At 37.3% G+C, this 23,317-nt stretch overlaps 2 protein-coding genes across 21 annotated transcripts in view; both read right to left on the minus strand.

Moving 5' to 3' along the window:
* The window catches only part of LOC129776386 (voltage-dependent calcium channel type A subunit alpha-1-like), a 266,278-nt gene extending 247,382 nt beyond the window's left edge, over window positions 1–18,896 (minus strand). For 10 of the 20 annotated variants that reach the window (XM_055781992.1, XM_055782004.1, XM_055782003.1 and 7 more), the window contains exon 1: window positions 17,703–18,890. The gene's annotated coding sequence lies outside the window, so the exon portion shown is untranslated. Of the gene's footprint in view, window positions 1–17,702 lie in introns of all 20 variants that reach the window. The other 10 variants (XM_055782001.1, XM_055781994.1, XM_055782000.1 and 7 more) reach the window with 4 other exon arrangements.
* LOC129774175 (uncharacterized) lies at window positions 4,615–5,601 on the minus strand. The gene has a single exon (XM_055777874.1). It carries the CDS (start codon window positions 5,599–5,601, stop codon window positions 4,615–4,617), a length of 987 nt encoding a protein of 328 aa, XP_055633849.1.
* Window positions 18,897–23,317: the final 4,421 nt, after the last annotated feature.

Below are 23,317 nucleotides of genomic sequence, written 5' to 3' on the forward strand. Positions count from 1 at the left end.
TTATAGCGTGATTTGTAAGCTCTGTGAAACGAACTCTATGGGTCTTAATTCAAATCGCAAGGCTAACTACAGACAAATAACTTTAAAAGTCAGATTTACAGAGATTCATAGAAGATTTACAAAATCGTCCCTTTTGTCTATTAGTAATTTATTTATCGACAAATTGATTCTACTTCAAAGGTAAGATAGTTCTCTCCATGCTTGTAAATACCTCCCACTGCGGTATGACAGATTTATGAGGTTCAAAATCGCATTTATCGTTGTCCTTTAATGCGGAAATTATCTCACGTAATATTTTTCAATCATAAATTACATAACAAACAAAAACATTGTTAAACTTTGCTAAAATTTCTCTTGTTTCCAATAGTACAATGAGAAAGAATTGTTGGTTCATCCGCACTGAAGGTGAGGCTATCACCAAACTTCAGAGTGGATTGGACCTATATACTTCTTGATCAGCACAATTCAAAGACGGAACTAATCAACACTCAGGAGAACAATGAAAGGTATTAATAATAAAAGCAATTTATCCACCAGCATGAACAGCAAACAGCCAGTGAAGCTTAGTTACTCAGATTCCAGATGACTGATGTATTGCTGATATTAAGTTTCATCGAATTCGAGCCACGCAACAATTTGTACGCGTTAAGCAAGTATTTACGATCAATATGAGGCGAAATACTCGAATTTGAACGTAATTGATTTATGTTTATTTGACTGAGGTATACAGCAACATGCAGCCCTTCTCCTGATTCGTATTTACTCGATTATCATTATTTTAATAGAGAAATATGTTTATAGCAAGTTACATATTTTTACGTGATGGATTTTGTATCAACGATTGGCGTATATAGTTGTTATACGCCAATCGTTAGTTGAATAGAATTATATGAAAATTATGTCCTGTGTCTTGTTTGTTTTACATCCATTGCTCAACGCAAGTATTGATTTAAATTATTTTCGCAGATTTTATCGTCTTTTGAGATAATTAGCTGAAAATTCCGGAAGTTCATCTGTATGAATGTTATGTGATACGCTGAAATGTTAAAATTTCGAATGTGTGACCATTCTACCTGTCACAAATTGAAGATTTTTTTTTCACAAGAGCATTCAAATCATAGAAAGGGATTTTTTCCTTGATCTGAGGATTATTGATACTCTTCTTAGCCAAGTCGTCTACGATGGGAGGCGATCTGGCGTAGTGGTAACATCCATACCTCTCACGCAGAGATCACGAGTTCAATTCTCACTCCCGACATTCTTCCAAAAATGGAAGTAAAAGTGACGAACCAGCCGAAATGTGTTGAATAGTGACTTTCAACATAATAAAGAAAAAAAAAAAAAAATTGTCTACGATTTCGTTACCACGAATTCCCATATGACTTGGCACCCACATGAAAACTATTGATTTGCCCTCACTTTGAATACTATTTAATCTAAACTGGATATCCTGAGCTATAGGGTTTGAAGAAAATATATCTTGTATGCTTTGCAAGGAACTCATTGAATCAGTACAAATCACGAAGTTAAAATCCAACTCATTCGATTGAACCATCTCCAGTGCCGTCAATATTGCTTTGAGTTCAGCCGAAAAAATCGAATAAGCTTTTGGAAGATGTATTTGAATATGTTATTTGTATTGTATGTATTTATATATGTTATTTATGAATCTGTTATTTTTATCCCTAAATTTATTGTTAAAAATATTTCTTCTGAAATTTAAGGGTAGAATACCAGCCTCCGCTAGTATGCTATTAGTAGGGCTTGTACGAAAAGCACCGGTTGCCAATCGCGTTCCAAGGTGATTAATGGAGTCTAGTTGGTTCAATAATTGTTTTCTATCCGTTGAGTAAATCACCGATCCATAGTCGATTTTAGAAACAACCATTATTTTGTGGAGCATGAGCAACGTCTTCCGATCTGAACCCCATGTGGTGTTTGCCAAGGTTCGAATTAAGCCAATTGCTTTCGAAGCTTTTGCTTTGAGATACTTTATATGGAAGGTCCAAGTGAGTCTGCGGTCGAATATCATGCCCAAAAATTTGTGTTTTTGAACAAATTCGATGTTTTGATCCTGCAAGCACATGGTGGGATCGGTATTGCATTTTCGCAATTTGCAGAAATGAATTGCTTTTGTTTTTTCAACTGAAAATTGGAACCCAGTTCTTGCACACCAGCTCATGAGATTATCAAGAAATGATTCTGATTCGATATTTTGTAGGTTCTTACCTTTAGCGTAAACCGCAAAATCGTCAGCAAAGGAAAGCCAAACTATTTTTGGAGGATGCACGTTTATAGTTTATAGAGTTTATAGCCACTAAAAAAAGCGTTACGTTTAATACTGATCCTTGTGAAATGCCATTTTCACTGTAGAAGTAAGATGAATATGTGTTCCGACGCAAATCCTGAATCGACGATTTTTTATAAAATTGTTGATAAAAGCTAAGATATTAACGCGAATTCCTACACCAAACAGTGTTTTTATTATTATATGCTGCCAAGTAAGGTCATAAGCCTTTTCAAGATAAAAAAATATGGAATTCAAATGTTCCTTTGCTGCAAAAGATTCCTGAATAGCAGTTTCTAATGATACTAGGTTGTCCATAGTATTTCTGTATTTTCTAAACCCACTCTGTGATGAGCTGAAAAAGTTTATAGTTTCGAGATACCATACTAATCTACGATTAATCATTATCTCCATTACCTTACATGGGCAGCAAGTCAATGAAATAGGACGTTTGTTTGTTGGAAGAAGTGGATTTTTGTTAGGTTTTTTAATTGCTATGATTATCGACTCGTTCCAAAGGGATGGAAAGGATTGATTCGCAAAAAAAATCATTGTATGTATCTAACAGAAAAACTTTTGTGTTGTCTGGAAGATTTTTCAACATTTCATATGTGATTTGATCAGGACCTGGTGATGAACCTTTCTAGTGCGGAATCTAACTCTTCATATGAGAAAATTTTTTTTTCAAAGGAGAGAGAAAATCAATAAAATCAACATAATCAGTAACCTCAGCTATTGTTTTGAAATTCAAAAAAATAGGAGAATAGTTGGTTGAGCTTGACGTATGAGAGAATGATTTTCCAAGTTCTTCTGCAATCGTCCGTGGATCGGTGATTAAGCGATCCCAGACTTTCAAAGCTGCAACACTTGAATTTTCAGATTTGCCTGCAATTTTTAGAACAGTTTTCCAAGCTTGTTTACATGGAGTTCGTAGGTCTATCGAAGAAACACAGGATTTCCACGACGACCATTGTGACTTGCGAATAATCCTACGAGTTTTGGCTTTCGCAAGAGAATAAGCAATTTTATTTTCATCATTCATATATGAATTGAATTGCCGAAGTGCTTTTTTCCGTTCCTTTATAGCAGCCGCTACTTCTTCGTTCCACCATGCAGGCTTGGATCGTTTAATTGTGGAGGATGTTTTTGGAATTGACGAGATTGCGGCATTGACGACAGTAGAAGTAAATAATTATACCCTATCTGAACTGGATGAGCCATTTTCTGAATTAGTGCTGTTTGACACAATGTGTCTGTGGTGGCGATCTGGCGTAGTGGTAACATCCATGCCACTCACGCTGAAGGTCACGAGTTCAATTCTCACTCCCGACATTCTTTCAAAAATGGAAGTAAAAATGACGAACCAGCCCAATGAGTTGAAAGTCACTATAATACAGATAAAAAACAATGTGTCTGTATGAATCCCAATTCGCTGCAGATAATCCAATGAGGTCTTCGTTGATCTGATCGAGCTTTTGATGACGACTCAATTATCAATGGAAAATGGTCACTCGAACACAAATCCGAATGTACTTTCCAATCGAACTGTATACTTAAACTGGGACTGGCTAGGGACAAATCAATAGCAGAGTATTTGTTGGTTGCCTGACAAAAGTGAGTGTACGATCCGTCATTTAAAATATTTAAATTCATAAAATCTATGATCGCTTCTATGACATTGCCTTTAGCATTGGAAGAAGGACATCCCCAATATGCACTGTGAACGTTAAAATCTCCAGTAATTAACACGGGAGACGGTAATTGTTCAACAAGGCGTCGTTTTTTGAAATGTTTTCGGTTCGGTGGAATGTACAGACTGCAAATTGTGAATTGGAAAGGGAAATTTACACGTGCTGCTACTGCTTGTAACTCAGTATTCAAGTAATCTCAACGGATTGTATTTTTTCGTTAATACACAAAGCAGTACCTCCAGAGGCGCGCAGATGATAATCATCGATCGTATAGTAAGAGTAGCTTAAGTTCGTTAAATTTATCAGAAAATCCGTTGCAGTTCCATTGTAGGACTTTAAAACCCATTAGGAAATATAACATCGGAGCTAATTGTTAGTTCTAAATATTTTCATCTTCACAGCTACTATTATGATTCAATAAAATCGAATTGGTGATAGCTTGTGATAGGGAGAATAAATTGGATAATTCTGAAGAACTTGCTTGATTTGGGAGAGGATTTTCAACACTCTCAGTATCCATTGTACTTACTTCGTCTGATTGTTTGCCTATTGTTTCTTCGGGAAGAGACACAGGATATTGTGCTGTTTTCATCTTGAATTGAAAACTTTGCGGATGTGGTTCGGGTGTCATCGGTGTTATCTCATTGTCATTGTCGTTGTTGTTGTCGTAGTCGTATTTGCTGAATTGTCGCTGAGTTCTGTTGTCAGTGAGTTAGTATCGTTGCTGCTGGGTGATACAGATGGATGGTAATCTTGATGGCGATTCATTTCGATGCTCTGCGGCTGTGATGATGATTGTGAAGGGCTTCCGTTCCGATTATCCGATGTTCGTGTGACTTGAGCGTAACTTCTCGTGTAAACCGGTGCTTGAGGGACTTGTTGTCTTCTCCTTTTACGCGTTTCCTTAATTGAGATTCGTTCTGTAACACGAATGCGTTGGATTTCTTTTTCGTCCATGTATAACTCACAAGAACGGTCAAAAGCTGAGTGGGATTTTCCGCAATTGACACACTTCTCCGGGAATGAACAGTTGTTACCATGGAAAAGTTCTCCACATCTGGCACACATACGATTGCGATTTCTACAATGCTTTTTCGTGTGTCCAAATCGCAGGCAGTCTTTACACCTGAGTGGGTTGGGTACATATAATTCAACTCTGCATCTATAAAATCCTACATCAATAGCATTTGGTAGATATCCTAGATCGAAAGTCAAGATGAATTTTCCAGTGGGCGTCTCTTTCATGTCCTTGAACTTGTTAATTCTTTCAACCTTTACTACGTGTGCGTCCTTTAGCTCCTTCTGGAATGCTTCATCCGTAAGCCGGGTCATGTCCCAACAGTAGATCGTTCCGTATGTGAGATTAAGTGTTGGATGCTCTGTGATCTCGATCTGCATCGATTCTCCAAGCCGAGTTTGTTTTAGCAACTTATTCGCTTGTTGTCGATCGACAGTCTTCAACAATAGGCAGCCATTTTGTATTCTGCTGATTTCTATGTTCAAGGTTATCGCGTCCATTGCTTTTTTGATAAAGAATGGACTTACTTTGTCCATCGACTTGTCTCCATTCTGCCGTTCCAGAACCAGGAACCGCGGTCCGTTGTCGTTTCCCTCGAGGCGCATTACTTTTGTGAACTGGATTTCATTTAATCCGTCACTGTGTCCACCACGTTTATTCATCTGCTTTTGTGTTTTCGTCTGGTGACTGGGTTCGCTGATTCGCTGAGCAAAGGCCCGAAACGCGAGCCAAATGCCCAGGAGCCTCCTCCAGGGTCCTCACTCATAACCCCCACAGCACAGTTGTTTTTATTTTTTTTGAGATACCTTCACTACTAGTACTCTTGAATTAAATTAGAAGTTGAGTACATTATCATTCAAGCTCCAACGTATTTAAGAACGCATATGAACTTATGCAGTAAAATATCAGGAGCATGTTTGATAAAAATCTGTACTCTGTACCATACAGAATCTGTACCAAAAATAACGAAAAAATCTGTACCATTCCAGATAAATCTGTACGTGTGGCAACACTGGAGGCAACCATGGTCATTCTTATAACAGGGTGGTTCACGTAACACAACTTATGGAGCATCTTGAAAATTTCAAATAGAACTTGTGTTATTTTATAGAGGTCGATTCAGACTCCATCGACCCCCAAAATCAATTTTCGTTTCTGTCGACCCCTGGAAAACCGAAATCGACCCCAGGGGGTCGATATCGACCACTTTGAGAAACCCTGGTCTAGAGCGACACTGGGACACTGCACTTACTGAATATCCAATTAGTTTTTCAGTATCATTACAGCAGAATTACCTCTCCCAAAAATATAACTACCAAAGAAATAATCCAGAAATTATACTATGCAGCAGAACAGCAACAGGAAATCCGAACTGAATCGATTGTGCGATAGAGGCGGGGCTAAAGCAACCGGAGTAGAACAAATTTTCTGAGTACCGAAAATGAAAATACTACCATCAGATGACATGAAAATCAATGAGGTGTCTCAACCGAACAATATTGCATCACTGTGCGTGTTCGATCGATGACACGAGAGCGGAGACTCACGGTTCCCCACCGGTAACGTACATCATTTGAGGTTCCAATTCAGAATTTTGCCGTAGGGACAGTAGCATTAGTAACGCCCGACGATTTCCATCACGTTAACGATATTTACGAGAATTCGTTGGCCAGAACGAGATGTCGAAGATGCAAGACATCAAATTTACTAGAGCCAAATCGACTCAACCAAAATTTCGTGTATTTGGCATTTACAGTGTTGAGTCCATAAATACTACCTACATTTTGAGCCACTTGACTTGTGTTATTATTGTGTTTCACTTGTATTTCACCATCGGATTGTTCATTTGCGCTATTGCTGCAATTTCAGCGAAAATGGTGCACCGAATCATTGGAAATTGGAACGTGCGTATACAAATTTGCAAAATGGTCGTGATGTTTGTTTGAAATATATTTTATTCAAATCACAAAAGACATAAAACATGGTATCGAATAGAGCCATTCTGCACCATTTCAAGACGAAGATCCTGTGTTTTATTTCAATTTTCAATTTTGAGTAGCCCAACTGAATGCTCAACTTGAATTTTCAATCTAGAAAAAAATTAAATCGCTAATTTTGAGAAACTATGTATTTACAACTTAAATGATCAAGAAATGTGTAACATGTGTTCTTCTTATTTATTAATATTTTCAAAAACAATTTTCCTAGAAACTCAAAACAGCACTACAATAATCTTATTTCGACCTAACCATCTCTAGCATGTAGGGGAGGTGGGGGCATAGTGGTCACCCTAAGGAATATGCCCATTTCCAGCGCCCACATACCGATTCAATTCCCGTTCCTCGAAGAATATTATAGTTCAACTCATTGTTATTCAAGATAGCGAAAGGCTTTTACTATAAAATTCAAAATAGTACACTTTTCATCATTAGAAAAAAAGGTGAAAAATCGAACTTTTTTTTTACTTTGAGGTAAAGTGGTCACCTAGTGGGGGCAAAGTGGTCACCCGCCCATATCAAACTAAATGGCATAGATTTAAGCGTTCTTCTCGTCCAAATTTACTCAAATAATATTTGATATAGTAGATACATGTATGAAATAAGCTTGGCCTATTCACCTAGAGTCTCAATTAAAATTTTCTCTTGCATACAAAAACGTAGTAAGAAACACATAACTTTCCGCATAATGAGGCATGGTTTAGTTGGAGTGGCATATTTTTCCAGGGTCAAAGCCACAGAAGGATCTTCTTCAAGAGCAGAATGTGATGAGGTATATCAGCTTTAGTAAACAGAACATTGTAAGTTGTTATTCCCCTATGACCACTTTGCCCCCAAAGATCAAAATGATTTCTATGCTAATTAATCGCTTAGATTAAACAAAATATTTGTTCACCTCTCCTAGAATGTGTGAACAGTTGTCCATACTGATGATTTGTCCAATATATCAGATTGAATAAACTAAATTTCACGAGAAATTCCTTAGATACCATGCGCACAGAACTACGGCCGAATGGCTATCGAGAGAGCTATTTCTGTTTTTATTTGTATTTTGACATACAACAGCTCTACTGAAGTACAGGGTGACTAAAAAGTCATTAAGTTCTTCAAACCTAAGGTGACTATCAATACGGCATCTATAGTCAATAGTTATATTGCAAAGGTGATCCCTTTGCCCCCCATGACCAATTTGCCCCCACTATCCCTACACATATTAAACCTGTGTCGTGATACGATATCCATGTTTACGTTTTTCCACAGTATTATTTTTCTGAGTTCATATCCACTCTGTTGTACAGCTTCGATTTTGACAATTTTCCTGGTAGTGTGGGGACCTATTTGGGCCGAGTCGTGTCCACTTATTAGTCCGATATGTTGTAAGCTATCTCGAAGATACTTATCCTTTGTAGGAAACAAATCTTTTCATTGTTGTTGATATCTTCTCTATCTTCTTGTACGTAGAGGCAGCATCAACAGGTTATTGATTCGTCTGCTCGAATCTGTATCGTTGAACAATGTAGGGGAAAAGGGGGGAATTCGGACCACCTAAGCAAATCGCCTAATATTTCCAAACCAATACGGTCTAAATAAAAAATGTCACATTGTATACTGAGCTACACTTGTTTTCTCTCAATAAATAATGTTTAATCATTATATAAAGCTTCAATCTACCAAATATATCATAAAATAAAAGAGATGATTTTTGGACATTAAAATTTGATGCGGGGTGATTTGGACCGTCTGTGGGGTGATTTGGTCCAGTGTGTGTTTCATCGAAAAAACATACTTATGTTTATGTAAAGTATTTTGGGATAATGTTACAATCAGTAACAATGTTTTGGGATCGATACCAGGTGTCTTTTCCAGATTCCAGACCAGAAAAGTTGGATTGACACCATCTCGAATTCTGCATGAATCTTTTCACTGTTGGTCGAGCATTTTCAAACACTTTTGATGCTTGGTCAAATAAAATCCGTTCTCGATGGCCTGCGTTGCTCTTTCAAGCTCCTCCTTCTTCCAACGTTGTCTGTCCATCCTCTTCTTGTAATTCAGCGGCATCTGGAATCAATTAGACCAAAGAAAAGTCTCAAACCTGTAGGACCAATTCACCCCACAGAAACGTGTCAATGTCACCCCACACAACACGCAAAAATTAAAATGCAATTAATTTCATTTATTGTTATCAAACTTACAGTTTCGCTACATCAAATTGTTCCTCTTCTGTTGGCGAACAGAACTTTACTGCACAATACACGAAAAGTTTGTTCAATCAGAGGGAAAAACCTTAAAACCACGATCGGAAAACTCACATTTTTTGACGCTCAAAGTACTTGATGTATTTATGCTACCGTTTCCCTCTACTTGTGAAGTTTTATCAATTTTTTTTTTTACTTTAGGTACATACGGTTCAGCAATAGAAGGAAATGACATAGAAAATCCAAGTTGAGCCGTAATTTCTGAGATAAAGGTCCCTATCACCCCCCTTATATGACCAAATCACCCCGTGTTACCCTACATATTCTACATCATTTCGTCGTACAATAAAGACACAAAACAGAGAACTTGTCTCAAGGACGGCTTTTCGTTTTGTATAGAGGGGGAACGGATTGTGAGCAAACAAATTTGTATCTGCCTACATATAGCATCCTGGCATTGTTGGAGTATTTCCTTGTTGTTATATCGACTATGTTTCGTATGTGCTGTGGTGAGGTTCTGGTGTTTGAGTATATTTTTTTATCTTCTCTGTGTAATTCATCTCATCGGTTCCAGAGTTTTCAACCATTTCAACCATTCCAAAGCCAATCGAGCATACCGACAATAGGTACAATTAATTTGTTCACACGTCTAAACATATTATGAATTCTATTGATAGATAGAACGGAAGCGAATTTTTGACGCTTCCTTGACGAAAGGAAACTCTCAAGAGCCGTTGCCAAGCTGATGGAAATACGATTTCCACTCTTTGATCGTGTCAAATGATGCAGCAGAATATGAAGTTATTTCTTTTGCCATGTTACATTTCGCTCGTCTATGTTTTGTTCGTATACTTTTATGATTACTTCCGAGCTGGCGACATCCAATGCATGATGCTCTGTGTGCGGTAAGCAGATTATGTGTGGCAAATATTGTTTCCTTTTCTACGTAAGCTGGTTTCCTTTGGAAACATTGTCGGATTCCATTGGTACTCTCTGCTTGAAGAGTGCTTTCTTCGAAATATGCGAAAGTATTGAAACAACAAACTCAGCGGAGCATAGAAATATAATGTAAATATTATTAGCGCTGCCTGATATCCTATTTTAACCACAGTTAATAGGGAGAATACGTTGAATGAAAAAAAAAAGTTCTGCTCTAGGGCAAAAATACAAAGCAACAGCTGGTGTTTCCTCCGAAGGTGCAAAATTGTCACATCTTTTGAGAATAATTAATCTGCGGTTTGATTTATTTTTGTAGCTTTTCCACTTCCGGCCGACGTTAACTGTGGGTGGTACTGTGCCTAAACAAAGGCACGATATGATCCCGGGAGATTCGGATGAAGAGCGTCGGAGATTGAAAACATTATAATTAATGGTTTGTTAAAGCCGAATCATTAAAAGGACAAATGATGGGAGGACCGAAAAATAAATCTATAGCTGAGATTCTGGAGGTAAAAGTAGCGAGCAATTGAATGGTGGCAATGTAAATATTCTAGGAAGGAAATTTATTGTCGCGATAATTAAGGGAATCAATATTTTTTGTTGAACCTTTGTGTCTGTGGGAAATCGTAAAGCCATTGAGCTCGAATTATATTCTGCCCGGTCCAACGCTTTTGTTTTGGTTTGTTATTGCGAAATTGAATTGCCTTTGAAATCCATAGCTGTCTGTTTTGTCTCATTGCTCCCAAAGTTGGATACCTAATCTAAATTAATTTTAGATAGGCAATGAATCATATTACTTGGATCATTGTATAAACACAATCTTAAAGAATCTGAATGACAAACTTGAATTTTCAATCTAGAGAAAATCGCGGAATAACATGGGGTTTTGTTTATTTCCTAACGACACATAACGTTGCCAATTGTCATCATCTAGTTTTTTTTATCCCTTTTGTTTATTTTAGGCTCATTAGCATTTTAGCTGAAACAGAGCCGAATTTTAATCGTGTCACATGTTAATCATATATATAATTAGCACATTAAAGGGTGTGTCACATCACATTGCATCACGAAAAAAACGCTGTAAAAATTCGCCCAGTAGACCGATCCTTTTGAAAATTTTAGACAGTAAAATATAAACTATTAAACAACTTTTGGCATTTTCTTTTTATTCATACTTCGAGCCCAAGCCCGTATGCTCGCACCTTCCTCTTTACCCCGTCCATAAGGTTCTGTACAACGTCAGGTTGTAGTTTTTTTTGAACAGAAATCCATTTTCTCTTGAAGTCCGCCTCCGATTTGACAACTTTTGGACTCTTCCGGAGGGCCTGCTTCATAATCGCCCAATATTTCTCTATTGGGCAAAGCTCCGGCGCGTTGGGCGGGTTCATTTCCTTTGGCACGAAGGTGACCCCGTTGGCTTCGTACCACTCCAACACGTCCTTTGAATAGTGGCACGAAGCGAGATCCTGCCAGAAGATGGTCGGGCCCTCGTGCTGCTTCAATAGTGGTAGTAAGCGCTTCTGTAGGCACTCCTTAAGGTAAACCTGCTCGTTTACCGTGCCGGTCATCACGAAGGGGGCGCTCCGCTTTCCGCAAGAGCAGATCGCTTGCCACACCATGTACTTTTTGGCAAACTTGGATAGTTTCTGCTTGCGAATCTCCTCCGGAACGCTGAATTTGTCCTCTGCGGAGAAGAACAACATGCCCGGCAGCTGACGAAAGTCCGCTTTGACGTAGGTTTCGTCGTCCATTACCAGGCAATGCGGCTTCGTCAGCATTTCGGTGTACAGCCTCCGGGCTCGCGTCTTCCCCACCATGTTTTGCCTTTCGTCGCGGTTAGGAGCCTTCTGAACCTTGTATGTACGCAGGCCCTCCCGCTGCTTGGTCCGCTGGACAAATGAACTTGACAAATTCAGCTTATTGGCGACATCCCGGACCGAACTTCTCGGATCACGTCTAAACTGCTTAACTACTCGCTTGTGATCTTTTTCACTGACGGAGCATCCATTTTTGCCGTTCTTCACCTTCCGGTCGATGGTTAGGTTCTCGAAATATCGTTTTAGTACTCTGCTGACCGTGGATTGGACGATTCCCAGCATCTTACCGATGACCCGATGTTACAACTCCGGATTCTCGAAATGAGTGCACAGGATTAATTCACGACGTTCTTTTTCGTTCGACGACATTTTTTCAAATTTACGAAAAATTAACAGTGAAGCATGGCCAACGTGATCTATACACTCTTATCTGATTATAAGTGAAAGCTGAAGATATAATTCCTAAAAATTAAATTTCTACAGCGTTTTTTCCGTGATGCAATTTGATGTGACACACCCTTTACACAGTTGCCATTTTTCGGTGTTAGAGTATTCCTTCCTATACCATTGCATATGGTACACATTTACACAGTAGTCATTTGGGCGTAAGAGTTTTCTATCTGTTCTTCCATTATCCAGTTAGACCGGACAGCGGAGACAGTTGATTGATCATTGTTGAGTTATTTATAGAACAGCAGCCCGATGTGTCTTGCAAAGCAGAGCAGTTTGTATGGGATGAACCGATCTTATTTCGACCGTGGATCGATCTCCATCACTGATGAATGTTGTGTGGACGTAGTTATTCTGTAACAACACAAAGATGGTCAATGAGGGCCCTGAGTTTTGAACTTACGATCGATCGCTTACTAAGCGAACGCGCAACCACTGTGGCTACGGAGACGCCCCTATCATCTAGTTGATGGTACATGTTTTCGATGCTTTCACCACGTTGCTTCAAAGGAAAAATTGTAAGGGGTTGTATCTAGGAGACGACCGCATATTTTCGACGTAGAACTTCGTAATTATACTATGCAATCCACTTGTTTACCACTTCGAATATTATTTTAAAATGCATCGAAATTTTTGTAATAGATTAAGTTTTTCATTACAAATAAATTTGATGAACGTCCTTTTACGTTTGATATGATGCCTAAGACTACCAACATATGTGAAGGAAAGAATAGTCAAACGATCATTGTATTTTACTGTTTCCTCTGAAATTATTGCACATCTCATATTTACGTATTTCTCGAACCGCGAAAGTTCATTCACCTCTAGTATCTGAAATGACGATTTTCCCAGGCTTCTCAGTTTAAATGTACGTTTTAGGGAAACATATTCCGGTCTTCACAACGACAAGCGAGTACAAAAATACTCAACACCAAAAAATCCCCCCGACTTGCATGTATTTGCAAAGCGGATTCCCCCAGGCACATTCATGTTGAAATCCGTGTTAGGGAAACACAGCTCTGTTGGAACATCGATTTTGAAGTCTGTGTTGGGGAAACCGTAATTCGGCCAATCAAGACTTGGCAGTTTTGGGCGTTTAGATAACGCTTGACATTTTACAGTTATTCAATTGTTCATCTCATGAAAAATAACATTTTATGAATTGTAATGGACGCGTAGAAATATTTCCTATCAATTGATGCAAATATCTTTCCGATCTATTAGAAAATATTAGAGTTATAAGCTTTCGAAATACGGGTAGGGTTAGCACACAAATCGGCAGATTAAATGTATGGGAAAAAGGAAGTTCTTCCAGCTTTAATTAATTTAGACCGTTTAGACATTAGCGAATTGTAATGTATAGAATATCACACAAATCTATAAGGTCAGGAAAAATACCTATGTACTACGACTATGTCCCAGCTATATCGAAAACACGATTGTATAAATGATATAACGCATCCAAAGACGGCTAAGAAAAGATGAACGATTTGCCACGTCAAGAACGACCATCCATTCACCTCTTCAATTGATGAAAATTTAATTTGAGAGAGCTAGCCCGTGAATTAAATATCTCTCACGGGACCGTTCGTCATATATTATAGAAAAGTTGTTGCACGGCTAGTGTCAAAAAAGTTCTTTTCTTTTCAAAAACTGAGTGGCTCGCAATTGAGTGGCTGAAGACATGGTTGAACGATCATATTCTGATCTCTTTTCCTATTTCCTATTTCTTTTTTCCTATTCCCGAAACACAAATTACCGCATCGTGGGACCCGTTTTGATAGCATTGAAGACATAGAAACGAATTCGCTACGTGAACAGAAGGCAATTCCTGAATATAGCTATAAACAGTGTTTCGATGACTGGATTGTTCGTTGGAAAAGTGTATTGCTTCAGATTGGGTCTATATTGGAGGCAATAATATAAATTCAGATGATAACTAAACCATTTTCTTCAAAAACACAAATACAGGGAAACTTCGATATAACGTACCCTCGTTATAACGTACCCTCGATATAACGTCACTCGATATAACGTTCATTTTACCTCGATATAACGTACACATTTCCAAAGTGTAGAGGAAAAATAATCAATAGTTTTTTCCTGATAGAACAATGAATTATCTGTATTGTGATGCTAAAACAAGTTTTGTACCTTCAATCAATCCCGAAATACAGCTGGTTTTGTGATTCCGTATTCTAAATGAACCAAGCTTTAATCAACAGTACGAAGGGAAACATCATGAGAAAGGCTGGCTTCGTCTTCTGATTGAAGTTATTCTAAAGCAGCAACACAATAATGTATTATAGACTACGTTTGTAGTCTATAATACGTATTATTATGCTTCGATATAACGTACAATTCGATAAAACGTACAATTTTGAAAGTGAAATGTACGTTATATCGAAGTTTACCTGTACCCGGTATATATTTGACTGAATGTATCAAAATCCATCGCCACAAATGTTTGTTCGCTATCGAGAACGAATCGCTCGATTTGAGCTGCCTATTTTGTTGTGTTATTAGTCCAATTGAGATTCAGTAACTATTCATTCTCCCTTCTTATCTATATATACAAAAATCTCGTGTCACGATGTTCGTGGTCGAATTCCTTCGAAACGGCTCGACCGATTTTTATGAAATTATGCTCAAAAAACATGGTAGGGATTAGAATTGGTCGTAAACTATATATGATACCGCTAGGATACCGTTTACCGTATGTTTAATATCGAAAAGGGTGGCCCTATGCAGAAAAAAACAAATTCTGAATATTTTTTTTGTATTTTTTCTTCCTATTTGTTATAAAAATGTATGTAACCTTCAATTTTCACTGCCATCACATATTTTTAATAGCGATTTTAGAATTTTGGTATAAATTATGTCCAAATAATTGACCCGTAGTTTTCCAAACAGAAGAAATATATATATATATATATATATATATATATATATATATATATATATATATATATATATATATATATATATATATATATATATATATATATATATATATATATATATATATATATATATATATTGATGTTGTTCAATGACAGATGGCTACGTCCGCTTCATCCAACTATCATCAAAACATGCTCCAGTAACATCAGTTTGGCTAAAACCAGGTGCATCATCGGCGAACTGGAAGCCTTTTTGAATGAGCAATTATTTAAATTCTTCATATCATACATGCTCGAATTCCAAGGTGACAACCAATCATTAATTCTGATAAAACTGGAGAACATGTGTGTAGATCCAATGCGCATGTTGTTGAATACTTTGCTGGAATCCTGGTAGAAGACTCGAGTAATCGTGATTCAAAGAAGAAACAATAATCTGGAGTTCGTCGTTGACACACATCTAATAACGTTCCTAAAGTTCCTTCCGTTTGCTGTCTGATCGTAGAATTACTTGCGAACGGTAGAGAGGTAGAGAGCGAACGACTGCGATTCCTACGACACAATAAACAGTGAGGAAAAATACATTCACTTGCGAGACGCTATCATGGCAACGCCGACCCTGCCTTTGCTATTACCATCACGTTTGTTCAGACAAAAAATGAAGTCTTCGATGACCAGTTACAACATCAATCCAATCGCCATATTATATAATCGGGCTATGCAAATATAGCACCCTTGAAACGCAATTCGATATAGACATCATTGAGCTTCGTGTTTCGTGTTCCGTGCGAAAAAGGAAGAGAGATTCCGGGTGAAATAAACACGCTTTTAAAACACCAATTACAATGAAAATAGACCCTACTGAAAAAAACGAAAATAAAATATAAATCTTAAACGAGAAATTGTCTCTGATAATGATTTCATATTATGAATGAAGTTTTTGCAGAAATGCAAGGAGATTTATAGAAAAATAGTTAAGTTAGCGTCAGGACTGTGTCCCTATACTATGTAATAATTTCCATTCAATTTTTAACAATTTAAAATTATTTTCGAGTCTGCTAATGATGGATTATGAGTGACTGTACGATACTGTTACCACAAACATGATTAATGACACGGTGTTTATCTAAAACTATTATCGCCTTGATGAAAAATGTACAAAGCGTTTTCCCGAAGATTTCACCAATGACACGAACGCAAGCGTAGGCGGATGTCCAATATATCAACGAAGAAGTACTGATAATGGCGGACAACCATTCACAAATATCAACAACGCAGCATTGACATTCACAATCGTTGGGTAGTACCATACTCGCCTCAGCTGACATTCAAACATTCAATGCTCATACTAATGTTGAGTTCTGCAAATCGATGAAGAGCAATAAATACAATTGCAAGTCCGTGAACAAATGAAGCAATATGGCTGTTTTTCAAATTCAGAATACCGATGTGAATTCTCCTCGATTAAATGACAACGACGGAATATTGCGCTACCAAATTCGTCAGTACATCTCCTCCAATGAAGTTGTCTGGCGTATCTTTGGTTTTCCAATTTATAAACGGGTTCTAGCAGTTATAAATTTAGCCGTCCATATTGAAAATAGCAAACGTATATTTTTCACCAAATAATGTTTATGGCAAAATAACGTTTGCCGGGTCAGCTAGTATGATTATGTTATTTCATCCAGACAGAACAAAGGATCTATCTCGTCCGGAGTCACTTATTCTACTTCGGAATACTTCATCGTGATAGGCATCATTCAACAACTAATCCATCATCGCTCGATTATAACACTGGTTCTCTCGAACAAATAACACCTAAAAGGTTATTAATGTAGTTTTCCAAAATCAGTATGCAACGAATAGCCCAATGTCAATAGTCAACTATGTGGTCGTGTCTCAACCCTCCTGTAACTTTTTTTTATTTTCTAGACATCTGTGAGAGTTCGGTTAAAATTATCACTTCCCATAAGTTCTCTAGTAGGGTTAGATTTGGTACACAATCCGGACAGTCAAGAATTAGAGGTCCCTGTTCAATAAACAATGCCGTCGGTTTGTTTGTGGATAACAGGGACTATGAAAATAAATCAACAAAAATGGTATTATCATAAAATAAATAGTAGCCAAAGAAGGCCGTATTAGTCGATGGAAGATTCAGCGAGAATGCGTCCCATATTTTATTAATTTGCGTCCCATATTTTATTAATTTGCATTTGCATGTGTTCAACTGTGAAACATTATAACAAATTCCCACAACCGCCAACCGTAATAACGAGAAATGTATAAGCGGAACGTATGAAAGGAAGATGCCGCCGTCCCAACATATCCATATGACGAAGTTCGTCGCCAGCACGAATTCTATTCAATACAGGATTATAGAGGTACAACGCACAACTCGTACTCACTTGCTAGGAATCCATGCTCGAAGCCCTTGTAATCCGCAAGCTTGCAAAAACTTATTCCCCTTTGTTTGTCGCAGGCACGCTTGCCTTGCACGACCGCCAGAATGCTGAGAATCTGATGAACCGTACCGAGTCTATTCGAAGTCGAACGAGCCGTTCCGAATCTGTTTTCTTTCCTTTACCGTATCGAAATTGGTTGAATAAATCCCCTTTCGTCCCTTTCGAATCTATCAGGAATTTCGAGATGCACAATAACTTGCCGTCGTTTTGCTTTCCCAATTAGGAAAAGAGTTTATCACACAATCCACCGGGACGAAGCCGGAACGTAAGATTTACCATAAGACACCGATTCCAGTAAGTGATTGTATTTCACATTTCAATTTGTTCCCGTAAACCATCTGAATGCGGACACAAGTTATTTGCTCGTTGTGTAAACAATTCATTTTCTCATGATTTGATGAAAACCTCCCCGCAATCGCACATCGGTTTTGATTTCCGCTGACGGGAAATCGAACGCCGCACAAAATCTCACTAGGCTTAGAGGACTTGTTTCTCGTTATTAAAAATCCGCGTATATGTTGGATGTTCAATCAATCCCACTCCACATATCCACATTCCTAATCGTACAAATCGCGACGCGAAAATTCAATTTATTTATATTCCTGAAAGAATGTTGTCGCAGGCGCAAATTGCGTTTTCACGTTCAGTATTGTTTTCCGCTTATCTCGACGTTTAACGGAATAAATTTACTTCACAAATATTCTGTAAAATCGACGGTTACAGTAAGCAGCTTCCAAAAGAGATAAAAGCTATCACAGACAGTATGACAGACAGGTAAGAATACCGATAAAACGCTACAAACACCGAACTTTTCACAATATGCGTACATCAAGAAATATTCACATCAGAACTATGAACTACCACCAGTAAAAAAAACACTTCAAAATACCCGGAAATTATCCTCTCTACATTCTCCTCAACCGTGGTGCTCTTCCGGTTTCAGCTAGAAACTATTTTTGGTACAATATCACGTCAGGAGCGAGAGACGTATGTAACCGCTCTGATAACATCCGTTCATCAGAACGACATGATGGATGGATGAATTGGGAGAAAAACTGTTGCTGCATTGACAACTATTCAACCGATTCTGTTGCCTGCATCAGAGGATTCCGTTTCGTACAAAACTTTTCCTGCCGATCCGGCGGCGGCTCACGTTAAACTGAAACGTTGGATAGCCGGACAAAGCGCATTTTCCCATTTGGCGCCAGGCGAATCATCTCTTCATCGATTCCTTGCGAACGAGAGCGAGAGAATCATGGGGAGAACAAAGTTTTCCAATTTTCAAAACGGGTTTACTCCCGAGCGGGCGAATCCATGCAACAAGTTACTGGTTACAAAAATTAGAATACAGTGGAACCCCGATTATCCGCGAAAGCGAGTTCCGTAGTCATTTTTAGGAGCTTTCCGAAACTTGTCAGTGAGATGTAGACATTTGCTCTTTTGTTTTGGCTTCCACATTATCTGATCACTGGTGTACGCGACCTTACAGATAGATAGTTTAATGATTTCTGTATTGATACAACATAGTTTTCATGCTAAAATGTCTTCATTTCGTGTTCATTTCTCATTTTTAGTCCATTATCGCTTTGTCCGCGATTTTCGTTATTCACGGTGACCTTGACAGACTATTTCGCGTATAATCGGGACTCTACTGTGTTTGATTTTGAACTGGTTTAGAGGCATTCCACCAATCAACACGAAACCATTTTAATTTTATGTTTTTGATTTAGTTGAGACTTTGCCAACTTGTTCGGCACTAGGTACGATGCTATTTTACGATATTAGTTTTTTTTCGAATACGATCACGACTAATTTTTGAAAAGTTCTTGTGCAAAAATGGTATCATTCCAGAAAATAAACTATAACGCCAAAACGGGAAAAAATGGAAATGGAAATGGTGTCTTAGGCAAAGTTATAGATCATAATGTTGCGGTTCTGGAAAAACACACTGAAAAAAACTTTTGAGAAACCGAAAAAAATGAAAATAAAGAAAAGGAATATGCTGAAAACTGAAAGCTGGAAAGCTGAAAAAAAATATTTTAAAAATTGAAATTATTTTTTCTCAAAAAAAGTATTTTTTAAATTTTAGATAAAAATATATAAATAGTCCCTACAATTTCCAACAAGTCAGGAGTCTCCATACAAAAACGCCATTTATTCCAGAAACTATACAAGATAGGAAGTTGACGTCTAAGACAAAAGTTCGTATTTTGACAAAAACCAAAATTTGTCGAATACGCATGTCGAATATATATATATATATATATATATATATATATATATATATATATATATATATACGAATACGCTATATATATATACTTTAAACAGTACAGGTCGGACTCGATTATCCGGATTTTTGGACTCGATTATCCGGAGTATTTTATTCTTGATTTTCGGAAATTTTGAATAATTCCATATTGAATAGCTGATATGGGTATCGAATGAAAGGACTTGACTAGTAGAATGCAGTTAATCAAATCCAAAATGGCGGCCACTATAAAATGGCGGACTACATATTCTCTCAGAACCAAATCCAAGATGGAGGCCACTACAAAATGGCGGATTTCTTATTTTCTCAGAACCCCATCAATATGGATATCAAATGAAAGGGCTTGACTAGTAGAATACAGTTATTTATGAAAAATGCAAATCTAACATGGCGACCACTACAAAATGGCGGATTACATATTTTCAGCAATTTATGAAAAAATGATTAAAAATGCAAAATCATAAAATGGCGCCATATTTTTTTTTCAAAGCCCATCAATATGAGTACCAAATGAGAGTGCTCGACTGATAGAACACAGTAGATCATGAAAAATCCAAATCCAAGATGACCGCAGTTCCTAAATAAACAATTATTTTTTAATGGTTCCATTCAGCTTTCCCTTTTTGTATGTATATTTGAGTGTTTATAGGGTTGTCCCACATTAATAGAAAATTGACCCCGTTCCTGTTGACTGATAAGTCTGAAATTTGAAACATACTTTTAATTCTACCGTCATTATAAAACTGTGTATCCCAAGTTCTTGGAAAATTTAATTTGGCCTCCGCTAGAAAATGTGTGAATGGCTTGACTTGGAGAATACACTACACTATGAACAATATAAATTCGAAAAGGTCACCGCCATAAAATGATCCACTATATATTTTTTGCAATCCCCTCGATATTGGTATCAAATGAAATGATTCGACTAACAGAATACAGTACATCATCGAAATATTCCGAAGAAAGTTAAGTAAGAAACAAAAATTGAAAAAACATAATATTTTTGAATGGTTTTAATGTAGAGAAGTATACTAATGATACAGATAATTTACTAAAAAACTAGTATATAAAATAAGATAAAAAAATTAAGTTAAAAGGTTTAATGTACTAAGAGCTACAGAATAATTTGGCAAGTAGCAGTTAGTAGTGATCACATCCGTTCCTTCATTTATCTAGGGCAACGATGAGACTAAAATAAAATTGTGAGGTATATGATGAAACAACTAACAGTGGATAATGGAAATCCAACGTTTATTTCTTACCTAATTTTCTTCGGAATAATGAGGGTAGAATTAAAAGTGTCTTCCAAATTTCAGATCAATCAGTCAACAGGAACGGTTTCAACTTTCTGATCATATGGAACAACCTTACGAACATTCAAACATACATACAAACAGGTCAAGCTGAATGAAACCATTTAAAAAGTAGTTGGTTGTTTGGGGACTGCGGTCATCTTGGAATTGGATTTTTTATGATATGCTATGTTCTACTAGTTGTGTCACGGCGGACCCATCGACGCAGCCGTTACGGAATGATCGAATGGTAACGAACGCAAGTCGGACGACTCTATTTGTTGACAGGTCTGACAATCAGACTCGATTATCCGGAGTGAAAAAAAAAGTCACAGGAGGGTTGTGTCCGAGATACGACCGCATAGTTGACGTAGGATTCAGTTAGGCTATCTATTGAATTTGGATATGTTTGAAGAATTACATCGTTAAACTATTTGATAATGATTTGGTGGCCCTGAAAAGGGCCGTTTTGTTTGGTTGTGTTTACCGAGTGATGATGACAGAAGGATGGTAAACAGCCGTTGGATGGTGCGTATCAGATAGAAGATACCGAAGTGAAACGAGATATGATGAAAACTGCGCTCTGTGATCCTAGACGAGATGTCTCCTGTGATATGTATGAATGAAATAAAGAAAAAAAACATCTCAAACTCAAACTCAGTAAAACATGTTACATATTTGAAATTCAACCCAATGCGAATTTTAATTGGACTAACGACACTAAATACTATATGTAGAGCATGTGGGAAATCACTTTTTTAATATTTCTTCATTTTTTCAATTTTGCAAGCCGTATAAACTTTCCTTGGGTGAAAATGAACACAACAAAACAGACAGCTTAAACCAAACGACCTGTTCTAGAGCAGGAACACACCTCGGTTTTTATTTTTTGAAAATTTAAATGAATCGTTTCATATATCAAGTCATTTTTAACACAACTGCTACCATATACAATTTTACACTTGCTAAATTTTTCACAATACACGATCGGTCATTGACATGAAATATCACGAAGCACCCAACATTAAAGTTCTAAATTTAAATTTTATTCGCTATAATTAATCGTATCACTCACCTTACTTGCAATACAAAAATGCCCCCGACTTCCATATATTTGTCATGCCGTTTTCCACCAGGCAGCTTGGTTTTGATGTCTCTGCTAGGGAATACATTTCGGTAGGAACAAAAGCTCACCCTACTTCCTTGTATTTGCAATGCCGATTTCCCCCAGGCAGCTTGATTTTGATTGTTCTGTTAGGGACCCGCCGCATGTGTCGTCAATTTCGACCAATCAGAAGTGGGTATTTCCGTTAGGATAGTGGTTGAGATTTTTCAATTGTTCGATAGTTAGTTTCATGACATATATTATTTTCTTCAATAAAATAATGTTTTGAAGTGCCGAAATCGATTGACGCAAAAATTTCATCAATCCATCATGAAATGACTGAGCAATAAGCGTTTGAAATTGGACAATTTTCACGATGTACTCGATTTTCGATTTTCAATTTGGACCCCAATATGTTGCCGAAAGACGTAATCCTACGTCAAAATCAATTCTCTGGATAATCGAGTCCGACCTGTATTAGAATTAGTTGTATTGTTTTCAAAGAAAACATGAAAATGTTGTTGTAAGAAAAAAAAAATCCTGTAAAAATGCCCATCTTCCCATGTATGGATGACTTGCTGGAAATTGTAAGGATTATTCATATATGTTTTTGAGAATAAACAAAATTTTTTGAGAAAAATAAAATGCCCAGGACCAAATGAAAAACCAATATGGTCTTTATTGTGGCAAAAATTTAGATATAAACAATGAGAAATTCCATTTTTTAAACTAGTTTGGTGGTTTTAAGGTTTTTTCCGCTGCCGTACATTTCAGTTCTGTCATACAGGTTTGAAACATTTCTTTGATCTAATTGATTACAGATGCCGCGGAATTACAAAAAAAAAGATGGACAGACAACGTTGGAGAGGGAGGAGCTCGAAAAAACAAC

This window comes from Toxorhynchites rutilus, chromosome 3 (assembly GCF_029784135.1).
Source record: "Toxorhynchites rutilus septentrionalis strain SRP chromosome 3, ASM2978413v1, whole genome shotgun sequence".
Taxonomy (NCBI): Eukaryota; Metazoa; Arthropoda; class Insecta; order Diptera; family Culicidae; genus Toxorhynchites; species Toxorhynchites rutilus.

Bases quoted from the DNA above. Each gene is read 5' to 3' on its own strand.
- LOC129774175 (XM_055777874.1), bottom strand. From the start codon at position 5,601: ATGCGCCTCGAGGGAAACGACAACGGACCGCGGTTCCTGGTTCTGGAA.